We start from the raw sequence: 18,697 nt of genomic DNA on the forward strand, positions 1-18,697 counted from the left end.
AATCAATTGCCAAGTAAGGGCCATAAGCCACACTGAACTGTAGGGGAGCCCCAGTATTTAAGAGGCAGAGGTAGAGTTGAGACAGGAAAGTTTTGACATCTCTAGCTCAGCCAGTAAGCAGTGCTACCCCACAAGGGGTTATGGGTATTAAAATATCCCAAAAGCAGGAAAGGTTTAGGGAGTTGATGAACCAGTGCAGCCAATGGGTTCAGGGGTTCTGCACCATCGGGAGGAAGATATATGTTGCAGACAATTATTTCCCGTGTCGCACTTATCCTGACAGCCACAGCTTCAAAAGGGGTTTGAAAGGGCACTGGTTCACTGCATACTGAGTTCAGGACACAAACTCCACCTGACACTCTGTTATAGCCACTACAGTTCTAGTAAGATCCCCCATAGCCACGAAGGGCAGGGGTCCACATTGCTGGGAACCAGATTTCCTGGAGGGCAATGTAGAAAACAGGGGTAAGGCTTAAACGTTACCATAGCTCAGCCAGGTGGTGGAATAAAAACGCAGCTATTCTACTGGAGGATGACGTTATTGTGAGGCTGGGAAGGCATGAAGCAGGCAAGGAGGCAGGTTACACCTCAGGGTCACCTGCTGCCACTGACTGAGTATTTGTATCCATTCATATTGTGAATGAGGCATCAGTGAGATCCATATCCTAAAGGGATGCTGAGATCTCCACCTCATCCACAGGTGCAGAACTAGTAGGGAATGGTGGTGTTGGGGCCACCGGAGGGTCCTTTCTCATAGCAGACTTCATTTGCTTGCCCTCTCACTTCTCTTTAGGGGCTAGCTGGGAGGACTTCTCTGAAGTAGCTTCAAGCATGGAAGAAGACCGTGAAGCTCTTCGTCCAGCAGCTTTTCGCTTAAAAACTGGCAATTGTCCGCTTGGCATTAGTGGATACCTTGACAAGAGAGGGTCCCAAGGGATCCCTTCCACAGAAGAGGAGCTGGAGGAGGCTGTTGCTTCTCCGGCTGGGGTGAGGGGACCAATGTCCCCTGTGTTTGGGGGGCGGAAGGAGATTTTTCCCCTACCACCAAGGGGGCAGATGTATTCTGGAGGCCCAGAGAGCTCACTGTTCATGGCACAGTGCGTGGTATGACTGGTACTTGTGATGGTAATGTAGCTGCAGCATAAGAAGTAATCGTTCAAATTTACGTTTAGCCTCCTGGTGAGTCAACCGGTCCAGGGTCTTGTACTCCATGATTTTCTGCTCTTTTTGGAGTACTGTGCAGTCTGGCGAGCAGGGGGAGTGCTGCTCTCCACAGTTGATGCAAGTGGGAGGAGGCGTACAGGGAGTATCTGGATGGAGTGGACGTCTGCAGTTTCTACATGTGGTGTCGGAAGTGCAGCGGGAAGACATGTGCCCGAATTTCCAGCACTTAAAGCACCGCATAGGGGGAGGGACATCTGCTTCAATGTTACAGCGATAAACCATCACCTTCACCTTTTCAGGCAATGAATCACCCTCAAAGGCTAAGATGAAGGCACTGGTAGCAATCCTGTTGTCTTTGGGTCTCCTGTAAACGCACTGGATGAGATGAACACCCCGCCATTCTAGATTGCTGCAGAACTTGTCGTCAGACTGCAAGAGGAGGTTCCAATGGAAAAGAATCCCCTGGGCCATGTTGAGGCTTCTATGGGGAGCGACGGAAACAGGAATATCACCAAGCTGGTCACAAGCAAGTAACGCCCAGGACTGGGCTGGGGCTGCTGTCTGAATCGAGACCGCACCGCTTCCCATCTTGGTCAGCACTGTCACTTCCCTAACTTATCCTCAAGGTGTTCAACAAAAAAACTGAGGCTTCGTATGTAGAAAGGAGTCCCAGTCCATTCTGCTACAGACTAAATACCGAGGCAAATTTGGCTCTCTTCTTTCTGTAGCCCTACGTTCCTCCCACGGTGTAGCGAGGGAGGGAAACAATTTAGGGTCATATCTGTCAGCATTGTACTCTACCTTGCCATTCTAAGTGACTGCTGGTGCTGTACGGTCACCAGCAAGAGATGACTTAGTCCACTTCATTACCGGTCATCTACCCTGATGCCACCCACTCCAATCAGGGGCTCTCCCCATGGGCGCCACCCAGCCACAGCAAAGGCCACCTGTTTTTTTCTTTGTTTTGTTTTGCTTTAGGGTGCAAGAACAATTGCAGTCAATACACGCCCAAGTCAAAACTATAGAACACGAACACAGACAAGAGTTAAATGACTATACGTCAGTCCCTATGGACAGATTAGGAGACAGCTAAAAACAGGCACATGGAAGAAAGGCTAAAAAACACCATACAGAAATTGAGATCCAAAAATAAAAATTAAATGGCCTTCGCCATATTGCTTCGGCAGATAAAAAGCAAAATTCGGTCGACAGCCCGCGCACCATTCACTAAAACAGCTGATAAATTAGATGGCAAACCCAAGGTGAAACGTAAACTGTTAAGAAAAGGGCATTCCAGTAGGAAGTGGTGGACAGTTAAAATTCGGGCACAGTGTGTACAAATTGGTGGGGTAGCGCCACTTAGCAAATGACGATGGCTAAAAAGGCAGTGCCCAATACACAGTCGAGTTAAAATAATCTCCTCCCGGCGGGAGTTCAAAGAGGAGGTTTCCAAGGTGCTGGAAGAGGCTTAATAAGCTGCAGTCTTGGCACCAGCGTCAGCAGCCTCGTTACGTGGTAGACTGACATGACCAGGGACCCACAGAAATGTGAAATTGGCTCCACAAAAAGTGAGAGTGACAGTTTTCTTGGACCCGCTGTACTAAGGGATGAGCAGTCTATAGCGCACATAGACTTTGGAGGGCACTGAGTGAGCCTGAGCAGAGAACACAATTGGAAAGGCTGTGTTGCCGGATGTATTCCATGGCCTGATACAAGGCGAAGAGCTCGGCTGTAAATACTGAGGCGTGTGCTGGAAGCCGGTATTGAAAGACACAGGTGCCAATGACGAAGGCACACCCGACCGCATGGTCAGTCCGAGAGCCATCAGCGTAGACAAAGGTATTATCGCGAAGTTCCATGCGAAGGTCGTGAAACTGGAGGCAATAGACCGAGGCTGGAGTAGTGTCCTTAGGAAGTGAATGAAGGCCAAGGTTAAAATGGGTTGCTTCACCAAGCCAAGGTGGTAAAGGGTTCACACCCACTGGGAAAGTTGCAGGTAGTGTGAAGTTAAGCCACTGTAGCAAGTGGCAAAGGGGGTTCAGAAAGTAACATAGCAGAGGAATGAGCCCAATACTGAAGGTCGAAGGAACCATCAAAGGAGGAGGCATAGGAGGGATGGCCACGCATGGCACACAAACGGCATGCGTACCTGTTGAGGAGGAAGTCAGGGCTGTAGGACAGTGATAGTTCAGCAGCTTCAGCATACAGACTCTCAACCGGGCTGGTGTAAAAGGCACCCATAGCCAAACGGATGCCATGACGGTGGATAGTGTTGATGGGTAGAGGATTGGCGTGCAGTCGCATAAACAAAGCACCCATAGTCGAATTTCAAACGGACAAGGGACCGGTACAAATGGAGGAGGGTGGTTCAATCGGCACCCCAGGAAGTGCCACTGAGGACATGTAAGACATTGAGGGACCAAATACAGCGGGATGCCAGGTAAGACACATGGGAGGACCAAGAGTTTCCTACAGAGCATGAGCCCCAGGAATTTAGTAGTTTCAACGAAAAGAAGGGGAAGAGGTAGAGATGGTGGGAGGAACCATTTGTGCTGCCAGACGGTTTTGTCAGGGGAAAAGCAAAAGCCACTGTCAACGCTCCAGGAGTAAAGATGATCAAGACAGTGCTGAAGATGCTGCTCAGTGAGACAGGTCCGTGGGGAGCTGCAATAAAAGACAAAATCGTCAACAAAAAGGGAGCCAGAGGTGCCCAGTGGGAGACAGGCGATGTTAGGGTTAATGGTGATAGCAAAGAGGGCGACACTCAGGACAGAACTCTGAGGCACACCGTTTTCCTGGATAAAGGTGTCTGACAAGGCAGAATCCACACGCACCTTGAAAACTCAATCATGTAGAAATGCCCGAAGGAAACAGGGCAGGCAGCCACGGAAGCTCCACGTGTAAAGAGTACGAAGGATACCAGTTCTCCAGCAGGTGCTGTAGGTTTATCCAAATCGAAAAACATGGCCTCAGTATGGGCTTTCCACAGAAAGCCATTCATGATATGGGTGGACAAAGTAACGAGATGGTCAACTGCTGAACTCCATGCTCGAAATCCACATTGTGCATTCATCAGTAAATTGCGAGACTTGAGCCACCATACCAGCCGGGCATGAATCATACATTCCATCACCTTGCAAATGCAACTGGTAAGAGATAGGGCAGTAGCTAGTAGGATGGTTATTGTCCTTGCCTGGCTTAGGTATGTGTATGACGGTGGCTTCACACCAGCGTCCAGGAAATGTGCCCTCTGCCGAGATGCGGTTGTACGTATTAAGCAGAAAGTGCTTGCCCGCAAGGAAAAGGTACTGCAAAATCTGAATGTGGATGGCGTCCAGCCCTGGGGCAGAAGATCGGGTTGAACTGAGAGCATGATCGAGTTCCCTCATAGTAAAGGCGGAATTGTAGCACTCACGATTCGGAGAAGAGATGGGCATTGCCCAAGCTGCCTCCTCTCGTTTCCGTTGGAGGAAGGCAGGGTGATAGTGCGAAGGGCTCGAAACTTCCACAAAATGGTGGACTACTGTGTTGGAGATATCAATAGGGTCCACAATAACATTGTCTGCTACTGTCAGGCCAGAAATTGGGAAATGGATCTTGGTCCCAGGGAGCTGTCGGAGGTCGACCCACATGACAGAGGAAGGGGTGGAACTGTTAAAAGAACTAGTGAATGATAGCCACCTAGCTCGTTGGCTATCCTGAAGGATGCAATGACACTTTCCACGCATGTTTATAATGAATGCAGTATACCATCGCAGGTTGATGGTTAAAACCGTGGAGAGCACGTCTCCGTATGCGAATTTCATCGCGGCATGCCTCTGTCTACCAAGGGACTGGAACACAACGTGGTAAAGAGGAAGTACGAGGAATGGAATGTTCTGCAGCAGTGAAGATAACATTGGTGATATAGCCCACCTGGTCATCACAACTGGGGAAATATTGTTCTCCGAAGGTCGCCAGGGAGGAATAACGCTGCCAGTCAGCCTTGGTAAGCTGCCATTTGGGCATGCAAGCGGATGGGGTAGGAGTCAGCAAACGGAGAGCATATGGGAAATGGTCGCTCGAGTAGGTGTCAGAAAGAACGGGCCACTCAAGATGATGGGCAAGCTGGGCAGTGCAAAAGGAGAGGTCCAAGTGGGAATAGGTGTGCAAGGAGTCGGCAAGGAAAGTGGGTGCTCCAGTGTTAAGGCAGAAGTAGTTAGGTTGGTTAAGAAGGTCTGCAAAGAGGGCACCTCTCTGACAGGTCCTGGGAGAGCCCCAGAGAGGATGATGCACATTAAACTCACCGAGTAGCAAAAGCGGGGGAGCTAGCTGTCCAATATGCTGAAGGAAGTCTGCCCTGGCGACATCGAAGGACAGAAGTACATATATGGTACACAGGGAGAAAGGCAGGCTGGGAATGAAAAGGTGAACTGCAACAGCTTGAAGACGGGTAGTCAGGGAAATGGGCTGACTATGAAGGTCATCCCATATGAGCAGCATGACGTCCCCGAGACGGAAAGCCGATCTCAGGGGGAAGGTCAAAATGAAGCAGTAAGCAACGCGAAAGCTCAAAGCGGTTATGAGGGCACAATTTCGTTTCCTGAAGGCAGAGTACAAGGTGATGCTGTGATGCTAAAAACAGCCGTAAATCCTCTTTGTGGAACCGAAGGCTGTGAACGTTCCATTTGAGGACAGTCATGAGGAGGAAGAGACTGAGGTGTGTCAACTCAGCAGCCGCCGAGTGACAGCCGGTGTAGAGTCACTACTACAGGGCACAGGAGCAGTAGGATCCTGCTCCATTGGGTCCACAGAAGCATCAACTTGCTTGTGCGGTCGGTCCGTGGAGTCCAATGCTGAAAAACGTTTGACAGTGCGGTCCGGTGAGACATAGGTCGGCCGGGCTAAGGTACCACGTGGTGACAATGTCGAACAGGATCGTTGAGTTGGGGAAGGAGAAGACCGTTGGCCTTTAGCGAACTTCTTCAAGCCCTTCTGGTTAGAGGAAGTCTCTGGTGTTGTTTGGCTGGAGGGACGGAGGAAGTCTTCATGGGAGTACTCCTTCGATCCTTTCCTGCCTACTGGTTGTGTAGTGTAGTCGGTGGCTTCGGCCCTTGAGGCGAGAGTTTGACGGTATGTTGCACAGCAGGACAGGGAGATGGTGATGCTACCTTGACACTGGGCAATTTCACAACCTCTGAGCTGAATTTGAAGTCACATGTCTGCGTGGCCATGTCCTTCATGGAGCAGGGGGTAACAAGAACAGAACTGTAGGTGCCAGGATGGGAGAACACAGAGTTTGCAACTAGCCAGTAATTTGGGATCTACTGGGTAAGGCACTTTTTCCTTTACCTGAAACTCTTGAACAGCCCACTCATCTGGATACATAGGACAATCCCGAAAGAAGGTAGCATGGCCACCATTGCAGTTTATACAGTGGGGAGAAGGAGGCGGACAATTGCCCTTGTGTGCATCCCTGCCACAGGTTACACACTTGGCTGGGTGTCGACAAGATGTTTTAGTGTAGTTAAAATGATGACACTGGTAGCAGCGCATTGGGTTTGGAATGTACTGCCTGACTGTGATAATTTTATAGCCTGGTTTGAGCTTGGACGGCAGCACCAATCTATCAAAGGTGAGGTAAAGACTGTGGGTGGGCACTAAGGAGGAATCTACCTTTTTCATTACATGACGAACAGCAATGACACCCTGATCAGAGGGGTAAGATTGTATTTCAGCCTCGGTTAGGCCGTCAAGCAGTCTGGTGCCAATTACACCACGGGAAGAATTCAAAGTTCTGTGGGCCTTGACATGAACAGGGTAGCTGTGGAGAAGCAAGGCAGCAAGCAGTTGTTGTGTTTGAGAATCACAAGCAGTCTCCAAAAGCAAAGTGCCATTATGTAAATGAGAGCAGGATTTCACAGGGCCAGCAATTGCATCAACACCTTTCTCAATAATAAATGGATTGACTGTGGTGAAGGACTGACTGTCTTCAGTACGCGAGACGACAAGGAACTGTGGTGCAGCGGGAAGGGTCTTTGAATCAATAGCCTCATTACGCTTATGTTTGGTAGACGCTGAATGGGGAGACGATTGACTCATCACGAGAAAATCCCCCGAAATTGCCAGTGTCTCCGATGGCTCACTCCTTCCAACTGGGGGGCTCCCTGCACAAGGGGGTACACCCGCCTTAGGTGATTATTTACACATCAGGTCACACCTCCCGAAGATCTGACAGAGGGACCAATTGGCAATTTGGGAAGGTTGCAGCTCAAGCAATCACCCCTCCCTGGGCCTGGCCTGTACCAGGGGGTACGTACGAACCCTATCTGTCAACCCGGGGCTGGGAATTATCCATTACCGAGTCACCTGTTACACATCAGATGTGTGGGCCAACCTTCAGGAGCACACAGGTAGGAAGAAGAAAAAAGGAGATCCTCTAATGCTGAGACAGAGGAATGAGAGAACAGAAACAAAGAAAGGAAAAGGGAGTGAAAAACAAAGGTGAGACTGTTCGCACATCAGAGACGGAATGCAGAACATTCCCAATGATACCCCAGACATGTTCCCCAAGGGAGGGAAAAAAGAATAGCAAGAGGATAGACATGCAGCATGGAAGAGATCAGACATCAGCAGTGCGATCCCTGTGTTGTCGGAGGGAGGGGGGGGCACCAAATGGGTACATGATGGCCCCATCACAAAGGGCTGGCTACCACGCTGGATACTGGGCGCAGAGAAATCCATACTGTCATGGGGGCGAAAGAGGACAGGAGACAATGGAAGACGATGAAATACCCCAGAAAGTGTCCTCGCCCAAATAGTTGAATTGCAGGTGGAGATGCAAAGCCATGACAAGAGGTTTAGGAGATCGAATCTAAGGGCACTATGGATACTCATGCACCACATAAGGTGTCCTTCCCCATATGGCCAGCACTTCTGTAGAATTTGGAAAGTGGCAGGTCAAACCATACCATGGGACCTGAACTTATAGGGCTGAAAAGTGTGAGACTCCTTTTAGTCACCTCTTACGACAGGCACGGATACCTCGGGCCTATTCTAACCCCCAGACCCACTGGGGACAAGCCATGGAGGCAGATGCTATGTCTACCTGCCCACACGCGACAGTGGAGGAAGTTGCAGTTCTGAACATTCTAAACATAGTCACTGTAGGCATGCAGCAATTGTAAACCCAGTTGCGAGTCATAATTGTGGGAGGGGGAAGCTCCCTTCCAGGGAAAAGGACATGGTAGATGGGATGTTCAGGGAAGCTACCAACACACTTAGATGAATTCAGCAGCTGTTGTTGGTGCCAGACAGGTAATGGACAGACTCCAGCCTTGACCAGTGTGCTGTTCAGGGATAATTCAAATGGTTCAAATGGCTCTGAGCACTATGGGACTCAACTTCTGAGGTCATCAGTCCCCTAGAACTTAGAACTACTTAAACCTAACTAACTCAAGGACAACACACACATCCATGCCCAAGGCAGGATTCAAACCTGCGACCGTAGCGGTCTTGTGGTTCCAGACTGTAGCGCCTAGAACCGCATGGCCTAGGGCTAATTCTGAAGGCTCCTGTTGCAAGTCAGATCCCACCATGATCAATGGGGTGCATTATCCGCAATGCTGAAGGTGATGCTGAACCTTATGCAAGACTCCCATTACGGGAGACAAATGGGACAGGATCAGGGCTTTGTAGAGCAGCGAAAGATAGAGTGATCTGCACCCCATCTACTGTTACTGAGGCAGGAGAGACTATCAAGGCATTGCCAGTACTTCCGCTTAAGTTGGTGAAGATGGGAAAGCTACATCAGCTGGGAATCAAAGATCAGTCTCAAAAAGTGGCTACCATACCAGGTTTTGGACATACTACGATGACAGGAAGGAAGGGTGCCAGGGTGGAAGGGCTCAGAGGTACAGAATACACCACAGTGGGCGACCTTCCATGCATGACACGCACTTCTGTAAAATGTGGAAAAGATGGCTCATCAAACCCAATTATGGTGACCATATAATTGTTACAGGAAGGTGAAGATAGAGCTGGGAGTGAAACTGGAAATGAAAATCAAAATCATGAACCAAGTCCATGCAGGGTCTGCACCGAAAGGATCATATGGCAGAAAGCCAGAAGAGCTAAAAGATAGTCTAAGTGTAGGTTTGCAGCACAGAAAGAGAAGTACACTGAAAATGCTTGGGTCCCATTGTAGCCAAGCACATACCCACAAAAGAGTGGCGAGCCCCCTGGGGGGGGGGGGGGGGGGGGGGGTAATGAGAAAGTTGCACACGATTTCTAGCCCCATAGTTGTATACTGTTTCCTGGCAGGATTCCTAGAAATCAATCACTGTAATTATATAACATACTGATCAAATCATCATTGTGGGTGCTATGGCTGTTGCAATGACATACTACACATCAGAGTAATTGCCAATGAAAATAATATCCTGTAATGATCCAAGAAAATTACTGCAAGCCTGGAATTTTATTCCTACAATAGTTACACAGAAGATTTGGTGCATTCTTGTTAGTGAGAAAATGCAGTACTTTCTTTGCATAAGTTAAGAGTTTTGCATTAACGTCAGTTGCCATGAGAGAGTCAACACATCATGTCAGTTCTCAGCTGAATGAACAGACTTTGATATACAATTTGAATTAAAGACCCTTTCCTCTTACAAAATGCACCTGTGCTAAGAATATTCTTGTTTCTGAGAACTACTGACATAGAATATTTCAATGCACAAGAGCATAAAATAAAATCAGATTAAGTAAACAAACCCCCATAAATCTATGCCTGAAACCACATGCAATTCTCTGCTGGCAAGAGATGTTAATTTCAGCCCCCACCCCACTGTGTAAATATTTAATTTATATTTTATTTTTTGGATTATTTATTTTGTCTTAGTGTTACATCCAGGTAGTGAGTGTATCACAGGGATAACATGGAACTTTCAAAATTGTAGAGATCAAAAATAACTTAATGACAATAAAAGACTATTACAAATAAAATATTACAGAAAACATACGCCATGGAAAATTGTTGTACTTAAACTTGAGTCACCAGCTTCATAACATTTAGCAAGATAAAAATATCATTTCCAACAAACTTTAAATTAAGATATGCTAATGATAGCATTTTAATGTCACTAAGCTTCAGTCTTCACCTCTGCTCTGTTACTATGTTTAGCAGATGCACTGTCCTTAGTTCTACTTTGACATACTACCATCAAATAGATAAGTTTCTACACAAGTTATTTTTAGTATGCGTTATAGTTGTATGTATATAACAGGAAGTAAAGTATGAAAAATGGTGTTCACTGAAGCAACTAGAGGAAATACTGTGATTCATGAGCGAGTAATTCAGCTCCACATTCCATGTGCCATAAATAGGAATGAAATTTTCTCCAAGTTCACTTAGATCATATCTGGAAGCATAGTAGAGTCTATCCAGATAATTTTGTGAAGACAGAAACATATCAACCACACACATACTCGAATCAAAATTACTGTCTGATAAACGTTTCTGTGAGTCAAGTGGTAGGAGCCATCCACCAAAATAACCATAGTTCTTTATCAAATGCCATGAGTTCACTGCGTTGCCAGTTTTGTTAGCACATGCAGGGCCTTGCCCAATATCACTGGTTGCCCACTGACAACACTGCCCCCCTGCTATTGCAATCTGTCAACTATGAACTTATTTTAATCTGATTATAATTTTTAACAGATGCCTACACTCTCTTTTGAAAATGTGAAGTGTCCCACCAGTTAGGCATTTATTTTCCGAATGACAGTAAACATCTTAAATTACTGCTTTCTGAACATGTATTCTACAGGTATCTGTGTGCCAGTTTTTGCCCCATAATTATAAATTTAAAACACTGAATAATTAATCCCAACAGAGAAAATGTTACATTAGTGAAAAGATAGACTGACTATCCCAATTTCATGGCTTCAAAGGAAACAAGCTACTTCAGTCTCAGTTATTTATTTTCTGAAGATTTGTCTCCAGTGGCCACAACAATGGAATCAATTCTGCAACATTTCAAAGTGGTACCTTACTCAGAATGGATTTTCAATACAAATCACCCAAAAATAAAACAAATTGATGAATAAAATTTTCACACTATAATGATGGTAATTTTGTTTCAATACACCTTAAAGACAAAATAATCAAAATACTGTGCACCATACGAAAAAATTCTCGTGGGAATAAGCTATGAAGCAGACACTCTCAAGCAATGAATTATATCTAACGACACTTTGGTACATATATTGAAATAAGGAATTTAGTAACTTGAGTAAGATGTAGCTTTATATGAGAAATGTTTTAGCTGTCAAAGTTCATTGTAAGTTAATTTCATTTTCCATGGATCATTTGCATGATAGGACCTACATTGTAATTATGTGGATTGGTTGGTTGGTTGGTTTGGGGAAGGAGACCAGACAGCGTGGTCATCGGTCTCATCGGATTAGGGAAGGATTGGGAAGGAAGTCGGCCGTGCCCTTTCAGAGGAACCATCCCGGCATTTGCCTGGAGTGATTTAGGGAAATCACGGAAAACCTAAATCAGGATGGCCGGACGCGGGATTGAACCGTCGTCCTCCCGAATGCGAGTCCAGTGTCTAACCACTGCGCCACCCCGCTCGGTTAATTATGTGGAATGAGTCATTTTATATTCATATTACAAATTATTTTGCAAATATGCCTACATGCCAACAATTTACAAGATTTTTTTTAATGATGTAAACATGCTACTCAGTAATACCTACTACCCCTTTTACACATAACAATAGCCAGCCGGAGTGGCCGAGCGGTTCTAGGCGCTACAGTCTGGAACGGCGCGGCCGCTATGGTCGCAGGTTCGAATCCTGCCTCAGGCATGGATGTGTGTGATGTCCTTAGGTTGGTTAGGTTTAAGTAGTTCTAAGTTCTAGGGGACTGATGACCTCAGAAATTACGTCCCATAGTGCTCAGAGCCATTTGAACCATCTGAACACATAACAATAATAGATATTCTTCTATAGAATAGAAGGAGTCATCATGAAGGAAGTTTTTCAGTTTGTTTCTGACTTTTACTTTTCTGTCTGTCAGATATTTTATGTCACTGGGCAAGTTATTGGAAATTTTAGTTGCCGCATTGTGCATCTATTTTTGTACTGAAGACCACCTTAATGTGGAGTAATTGATGTCATTTTTCTTCTGGTATTGTAATGACTTACATCATTGTTTCTTTGAACTGCAGTGAATGATTTACTATATATTTGATGAGGGAATAAATATACTGTGATGCACTAGTCAAAATGCTCAACTCATAAAGATATCTGTAAGATGATTGTGGGTGAATACCACATAATATTCTTCTTCAGGTTTTTAAACAACAGAAGAAATGGTAAACAAAGTTCTTACAGTATCATTGACTGGTTTTCTGCAAATGGTCTAACCCTCAATTTTAAAAAGAGAACATATTCAGCTTTACACATGTAGGGGTACTAATCAAATTACACTAATGATAAGGTAACACATGGCAAGGAAGTAATATATAGGGTGGAAACTTCAAAATTCCTACATGTCCATATTGATGAGAATTTTAACTGGAAAAGGTACATTTTGGAACTCCTATACCAAAACTTAGTTCAGCCACATTTGTGTTTGGAATCATTGCAAATCTTTGGGAGAGAAACCAGTAAGTTGACGTATTTTCATTCAGTAAAGTGATATGGAATTATGTTCTGGGGTAAACAAAAAAAGAAACAAACTTGGATATGTTCACAATGTAACTATATGTAAAAATTAATTTGCTATGCGATTGTAAAATGACTTGTTCCCATCATTCTAACCTATCGTGCAAAATGATCCATGAAACATGAATCCAACTACCAATGAAAACCTTTCTTAAAGATGAGTTACCCCAGAACATTATTCAATATGACATTGCTGAATGAAAATATGCAACATATGTAAGCTTACTGATTTGTCTCTCACCAATATTTGCAATGATTCTAAGGGCAAATGTGGCAGAATGAAGTTGTTTTATGAATGGTTCAAATTCTCATTAAAATGGACACCTACAAATTTTGAAGTTTTTACCCTAATTAATATTTCCTCACCTTGAGTCACTCTTATTGGTATAGTAACTCTGGATGTAGAGGAATGAATATGGTTTGTCTTTTTAAAATTGAGGGCGAGACCATTCACAGAAAACGAGTCAATGATACTTTTAAGAATAACTTCACAATTGCCCTATGTATGCTTGGACCAATTACAATACTAGTGTTACCTGCAAAAGATTTATTTCTGGTTGTTTTATGTTAGATGGTTTACATATATGAGGAACAATAGCGAATCTAGTTTCCCCATTCTTTTGATCAAATATGACATCCACTGGTTTGTTATACCATGAATCCTATAAAACCAACTGTCTAAACAAAATATGGTGATTCAGGACCATGACATTTTACCTAGCTGATAAATCAAGTCCCAATTACATACAGCTCCTATAAACATATTTAAGGCACCCTTAAAAACACAAATATCACAATATATTATTTACCAACATGAAAGTATCAGTCACATAACACATGCAGGCTAGCTTACAACTATTAAAATCTATACTACCAAACAAATGTTTGCTTGTTTATAAACATGACCTTATAAACAATGTTGGTACATTGGAATTGTTGAATATAAACGACAAATGTTACCCATTAACAAAAAAAAAAAAAAAAAATGAACGCATCTCGGGAATCGTTGAACTGATACAATACATTAACTTATGAGAATCCACTTTATATAGACCATGGCCTTAAGGGTACAGCGACGAAAAATTTCCAGACAATTACAGTTTTCTTGTTGCACACAGATGAAAATACGTTAAAAACTTACGAATCGTTACCAAATTATGGTGACGTTCCATAACGAGATGAATGAACAGAATATAGATACATTACAGCAATTCCCAATTGGTCGGATGAGGTTTAAATAACCACAATGGTAGTTACTACTATTACTACTACAACTACTAACACCAGTAGTAAGTAAAAACAGTAAGAGAAGCAGTAGCAGCAATAGTAGTAGTAAACAACGTAATATTTACGTGAAACAAATTCACCTGGAAATCAAGGGTTTCATTTACTGCATGAACGATTTGTTTGGATATAAATTCATGCAAAAGACGACTATGCAAAAACATAAAATTTTCCACATTAGATTAGTAGAGCTAACATTTTCTCACAGGAGAACGCAAGTGATAAGACATCGTTTAATATGTAATCTATATAGCATTCGTTTAATTCACTTTAATTTTATCTTGTATAAGGAATCTACCAAAACACTACAGCATACTTTCTTCCTTCCATAAGAATCTGACAGTTTTAACTTCACGCTATTCTAATATTCATTATTCGTCAACGTGGTTGCTAAATTGAACATGGGCGTCTTCATTAATAAAAATGTACAACTACAAGCGGCCTATAATCTCGTCTACTTTACAGTATATGGGCATTTAAATTCCATTTTCGTCCAACTATGCAAGGGTATGCGGGCCATTGGATACTTGTAACACAAATTAGTATTAATTATACTGCAGTTTGGAACAACGCTTATTATGAAGATAAACAAAACAATAATCAGATTATAGGAATGTGTATTTACCGCGCCAGACGACATGTCTAACATGCCCAGGAATATCAATACACGGAAAACTGCAATGCAGAACACGTAGCTTACAGTGACACAACACTAGCAGACAGCTCACAAAACGCATCCAACCAAAGAAGTATGTAAAGATAGCACTACACGTGCCTCCCCTCTACGAAAGATTAGTGAGATATCTTTGACTGCTAAAGGATCAGCGAGACTCCAGCGAGAGACGCTAGATTCACCTAGGTAACATTTCTCCAGAGCTCATATATATTACGATGAATTGTCCACCATGTTTTCCCTAACTTTGAGGATTCGTCAATGTTTACTCTGTTGGTAGTTAACCTAGTAACGCAACTTTATACAATATTTCTTATAAAATAGTTGATGTTGCATGTATGCATTGTACCGGACAGTAATTAATGCGCATAGAGAATGCCGTTTTCATATAACAGAGAAACTGAAATATTATATTACACGGCTGTAGAAATGTAGGTTCAGAACTTGCCTGGATTTAAGTCATGAATTAAGACCTCAGTACTAATGTTCTCAAATGTTACGCAGTAACAACCTAGCCTATTTATTAGTTTTTCCCTGTATACACTTGCAAAACTGGTGTTCCTTTTTTTAACCATAAGTAGGTTCTATAAAAAAATGTAACGTTTTTATTGTACAGAGGGAGAAAAAGTATAGTTTCACGATACAGTGAAAGACATTTTCATCAATAATTCCATCTGTTATTGATCCAGTATTCATTCTGTATACTTCTAGACACGTTAATTCAACTTAGTGAAGAAGTGTCAGAGAAGTATCAGAAAATAATTTGTTGCCCTAACTTCTATCTAGGCATAACGTAAGCAAGTAGTAGGGGTTCTGGAACATATATTGTCGAAATTAACACACTCAAGCTTGCCTCATGCATACCTTCAAAATATTTTATGTTAAAAAAATTCATATTACAACCTTGAGTTGCTAGTAACGTACTTAATTTATAGAAGCAATTTCAGTCCTCTGACCATCATCAGATTGCTAAAATTTGAAAAAATATAAAATCATTATTGTCGGGTGATAGAATCACGAATAATACATTGTCATCATATCATAATAAAAATCTCGTCGTGAGTCCACAAAAACTGTGCTACTGAGTGCATTCATTTATGTTAAAGCTGTAGTAGATTTTAACGTTGTCACTTACCACCGGATGACAATGATTTTATATTTCACCTACCATGGCATCGAGTGATGATGGTAACTCATGTGTAAAGTGCAAAAAACAAGATATAAGCACAGAAATAGTTTTGATGTGTGTACTATGGTGTGGAAAATTCTTCCACAATGATTGTGTAGGCCTCAGTAACAGTGAAGGTCACGCCATGATGTGCTCAAAAGGAAGAATTAAGTTTCATTGTGAAGCTTTTGGGAAGAGCTAGGCATCAAACTTTTTCGAGAAAAAGGAACACAGGAACTTAAAAAATTGAAACATTATGTCAACAAATGCGTCAGCTTAATGGAGTTAGTACAAAATCTTGTCGAGCTAAAAAGTGAATCATCAGATGATAACTCAGCAATAAACACAAAGCTACAAAGTTAAATATAGTTCTTATTCAAATGCAAGATTAGGAAGATACGAGGGAGGATCGGAAAATAATGCACAATAATTTTTTTCTCCCGTGGCACTGCAGCTGTAATCTTGAAATTTCATGACGATATGGTTTGAAGTTTGTGTTAAAGAAGTTATTTTGTTTTCATGCACAGCACTAGCGAGAGAAACATGGCCTACGAAACAAACATGGCGCGCAGGCTACTGTCATCAATTTGTGAAGAACAAGAAGTGTATTTCGATATTTGTATACCGAAGGGCATAAACCGAGTGAAAGTCAAGGGACGTGTGTGGCGTGTATGGGGACGACTTTACGGACTGTAACAATGTCTCCAGAGGGTGTGTATTCTTTCAAGAGGGCCATGTGAACGTAAGTGATTCGCCATGCTCTGGGTGGTCAGTAACAGCTGCAACCCCACAGAATGTTGGAGCCATTTAGATAGTAATTTTGAACGACCGGCGTGTGCAACTGCAAACGTTATCGCAGCACTTCAACATTTCTTATGGTACAGTGTATAATATTGTTCGTGATCTGTTGCAATTTTGTAAAGATAGTGCTCACTGGGTGCCTAAGAACCTGACAGACAATCACATGGGCCAATGAATGGTGATCAAGCTTGGAACACTTAACATGTTACACAGTAGAATGGTATGACTTTCTGAAAAGAATCGTAATTGGTGATGAGTCGTGGGTGTGCCACTACATGCTCAAAACCAAGCAGGCCTCTTTGGAGTGGAAACATAAAGGTTCCCCAGTACAAAAAAAAAGAAACTCAATCTGCTAGGAAACTGCTTGTGACAATGTTCTGGGATATCCATGGTCTGTTATTGGTGGACTATGCTGAACATTGGAACACTGTGAATGCTGCAACTTTGGTTACATTGTGTTTTGCTCTTTGTGACAAAAAGTACAACATTAATGCTGAGGGTTTCAGACTTCTTCATTACAATGCTCGCCCCCCCCCCCCCCTGTCGCTCCTCCACTTCGTGAGAAATCGCAAAATTTGGATGGGAGGTGCTCCAGCATCCACCATATGTTCCGGACCTTGTGCCACTGGGCTTTCGTCTGTTTGGTCTCATGAATCAAGACCAACTGCGAGCAAGAGTAACTTAGAAGTAGATGTCCTTGGTGTAGTGAAGCAGCTTAAAACACTTAGGAAAGGCAAAGCATCCAGTCCAGATAGTATACCAGTCAGGCTCCTTTCATAGTATGCTGTTACAATAGCTTCATACTTAACAATTTTATACAACTGCTCACTCATGGAAGCATCAATACCCAGATCCTGGAAAGTTGTACAAGTCACACCAATATAGTGAAGTAATCCACTGAATTGCAGACCCATATCACAAACGTCAATTTGCAGAAGGATTTTGGAACGCAAACTGTGCTTGAAAATTATGAATCAACCCAAAGAAAACGATTTATTGACAAATAGACAACAAGGATTAAAAATATTGTCCTTGTGAAACACAACTAGCTCTTTATTCTCATGAAGTAATGAGCACTATCGACAATTTCGATATTCCATATTTTTAGATTTCCAGAAGGCTTTTGACACTGTTCCTCACTTGTGACTTCTAATTAAATTGCATGCCTATGGAGTGTCATTACAGTTATGTGACTAGATTAAGGATTTCCAGTCAGAAAGATCATAGTTCATAATAATTGATGGAAAGTCATCAAATAAAACAGAAATAATATTTGGCGTTGTACAAGGAAGTGTTATAGGCCCTCTGTTGCTCCTGATCTACATAAGCGGTTTATGAGACAATCTGAGCAATGCTCTTAGACTGTTTGCAGATGATGCTGTCATTTACCATCATGTAATATCAACAGATGATTAAAACGAATTGCAAAATGATTTAGAGAAGATATCTGCATGGGACAAAAAGCTGCAATTGACTGTAAATCATGAAAGACATGAAGTCATCCACACGAGCACTAATAAGAATCTGCTAAATTTCAGTTACATGATAAATCACAAATCAGAAATCTATAGGCTGTAAATTTATCTATGTATTTAGGGACTACAATTACGAATAACGTAAACTGGAACAATCACAAAGGTAATGTTGTTGGGAAAGCAAACCAAATACTACAAGTTATTGAAAAAACACTTAGAAAATGTAGCTCTTCTGGAGAGTAACTTGTGTGATAAGGGATCCAAATAAGATAGGATTGGCAGAGAACATACAAAGGAGGGCAGCTCGTCTTGTATTATCACGAAATAGGGAAGAGAGAGCCACATACACGATACACGGGGTGGCAGTCATTAAAACGAAGGTGGTTCTCGCTGCTGCAGGACCTTCTCATGAAATTTC

The 18,697-nt window shown here is 43.0% G+C and overlaps 1 protein-coding gene across 1 annotated transcript in view; it reads right to left on the reverse strand.

Annotated features, from left to right (window-relative positions):
* LOC124721934 (vesicle-fusing ATPase 1) overlaps positions 1 to 14,898 on the reverse strand; it is a 94,849-nt gene extending 79,951 nt beyond the window's left edge. The window contains exon 1 of the mRNA XM_047247092.1: positions 14,788 to 14,898. Within this exon, the coding sequence (XP_047103048.1) occupies positions 14,788 to 14,811 (24 nt within the window). The 5' untranslated portion in view covers positions 14,812 to 14,898. The remainder of the gene's footprint in view (positions 1 to 14,787) is intronic.
* Positions 14,899 to 18,697: the final 3,799 nt, after the last annotated feature.

The sequence above is a fragment of the Schistocerca piceifrons genome, chromosome X (genome assembly GCF_021461385.2).
Source record: "Schistocerca piceifrons isolate TAMUIC-IGC-003096 chromosome X, iqSchPice1.1, whole genome shotgun sequence".
NCBI lineage: Eukaryota > Metazoa > Arthropoda > Insecta > Orthoptera > Acrididae > Schistocerca > Schistocerca piceifrons.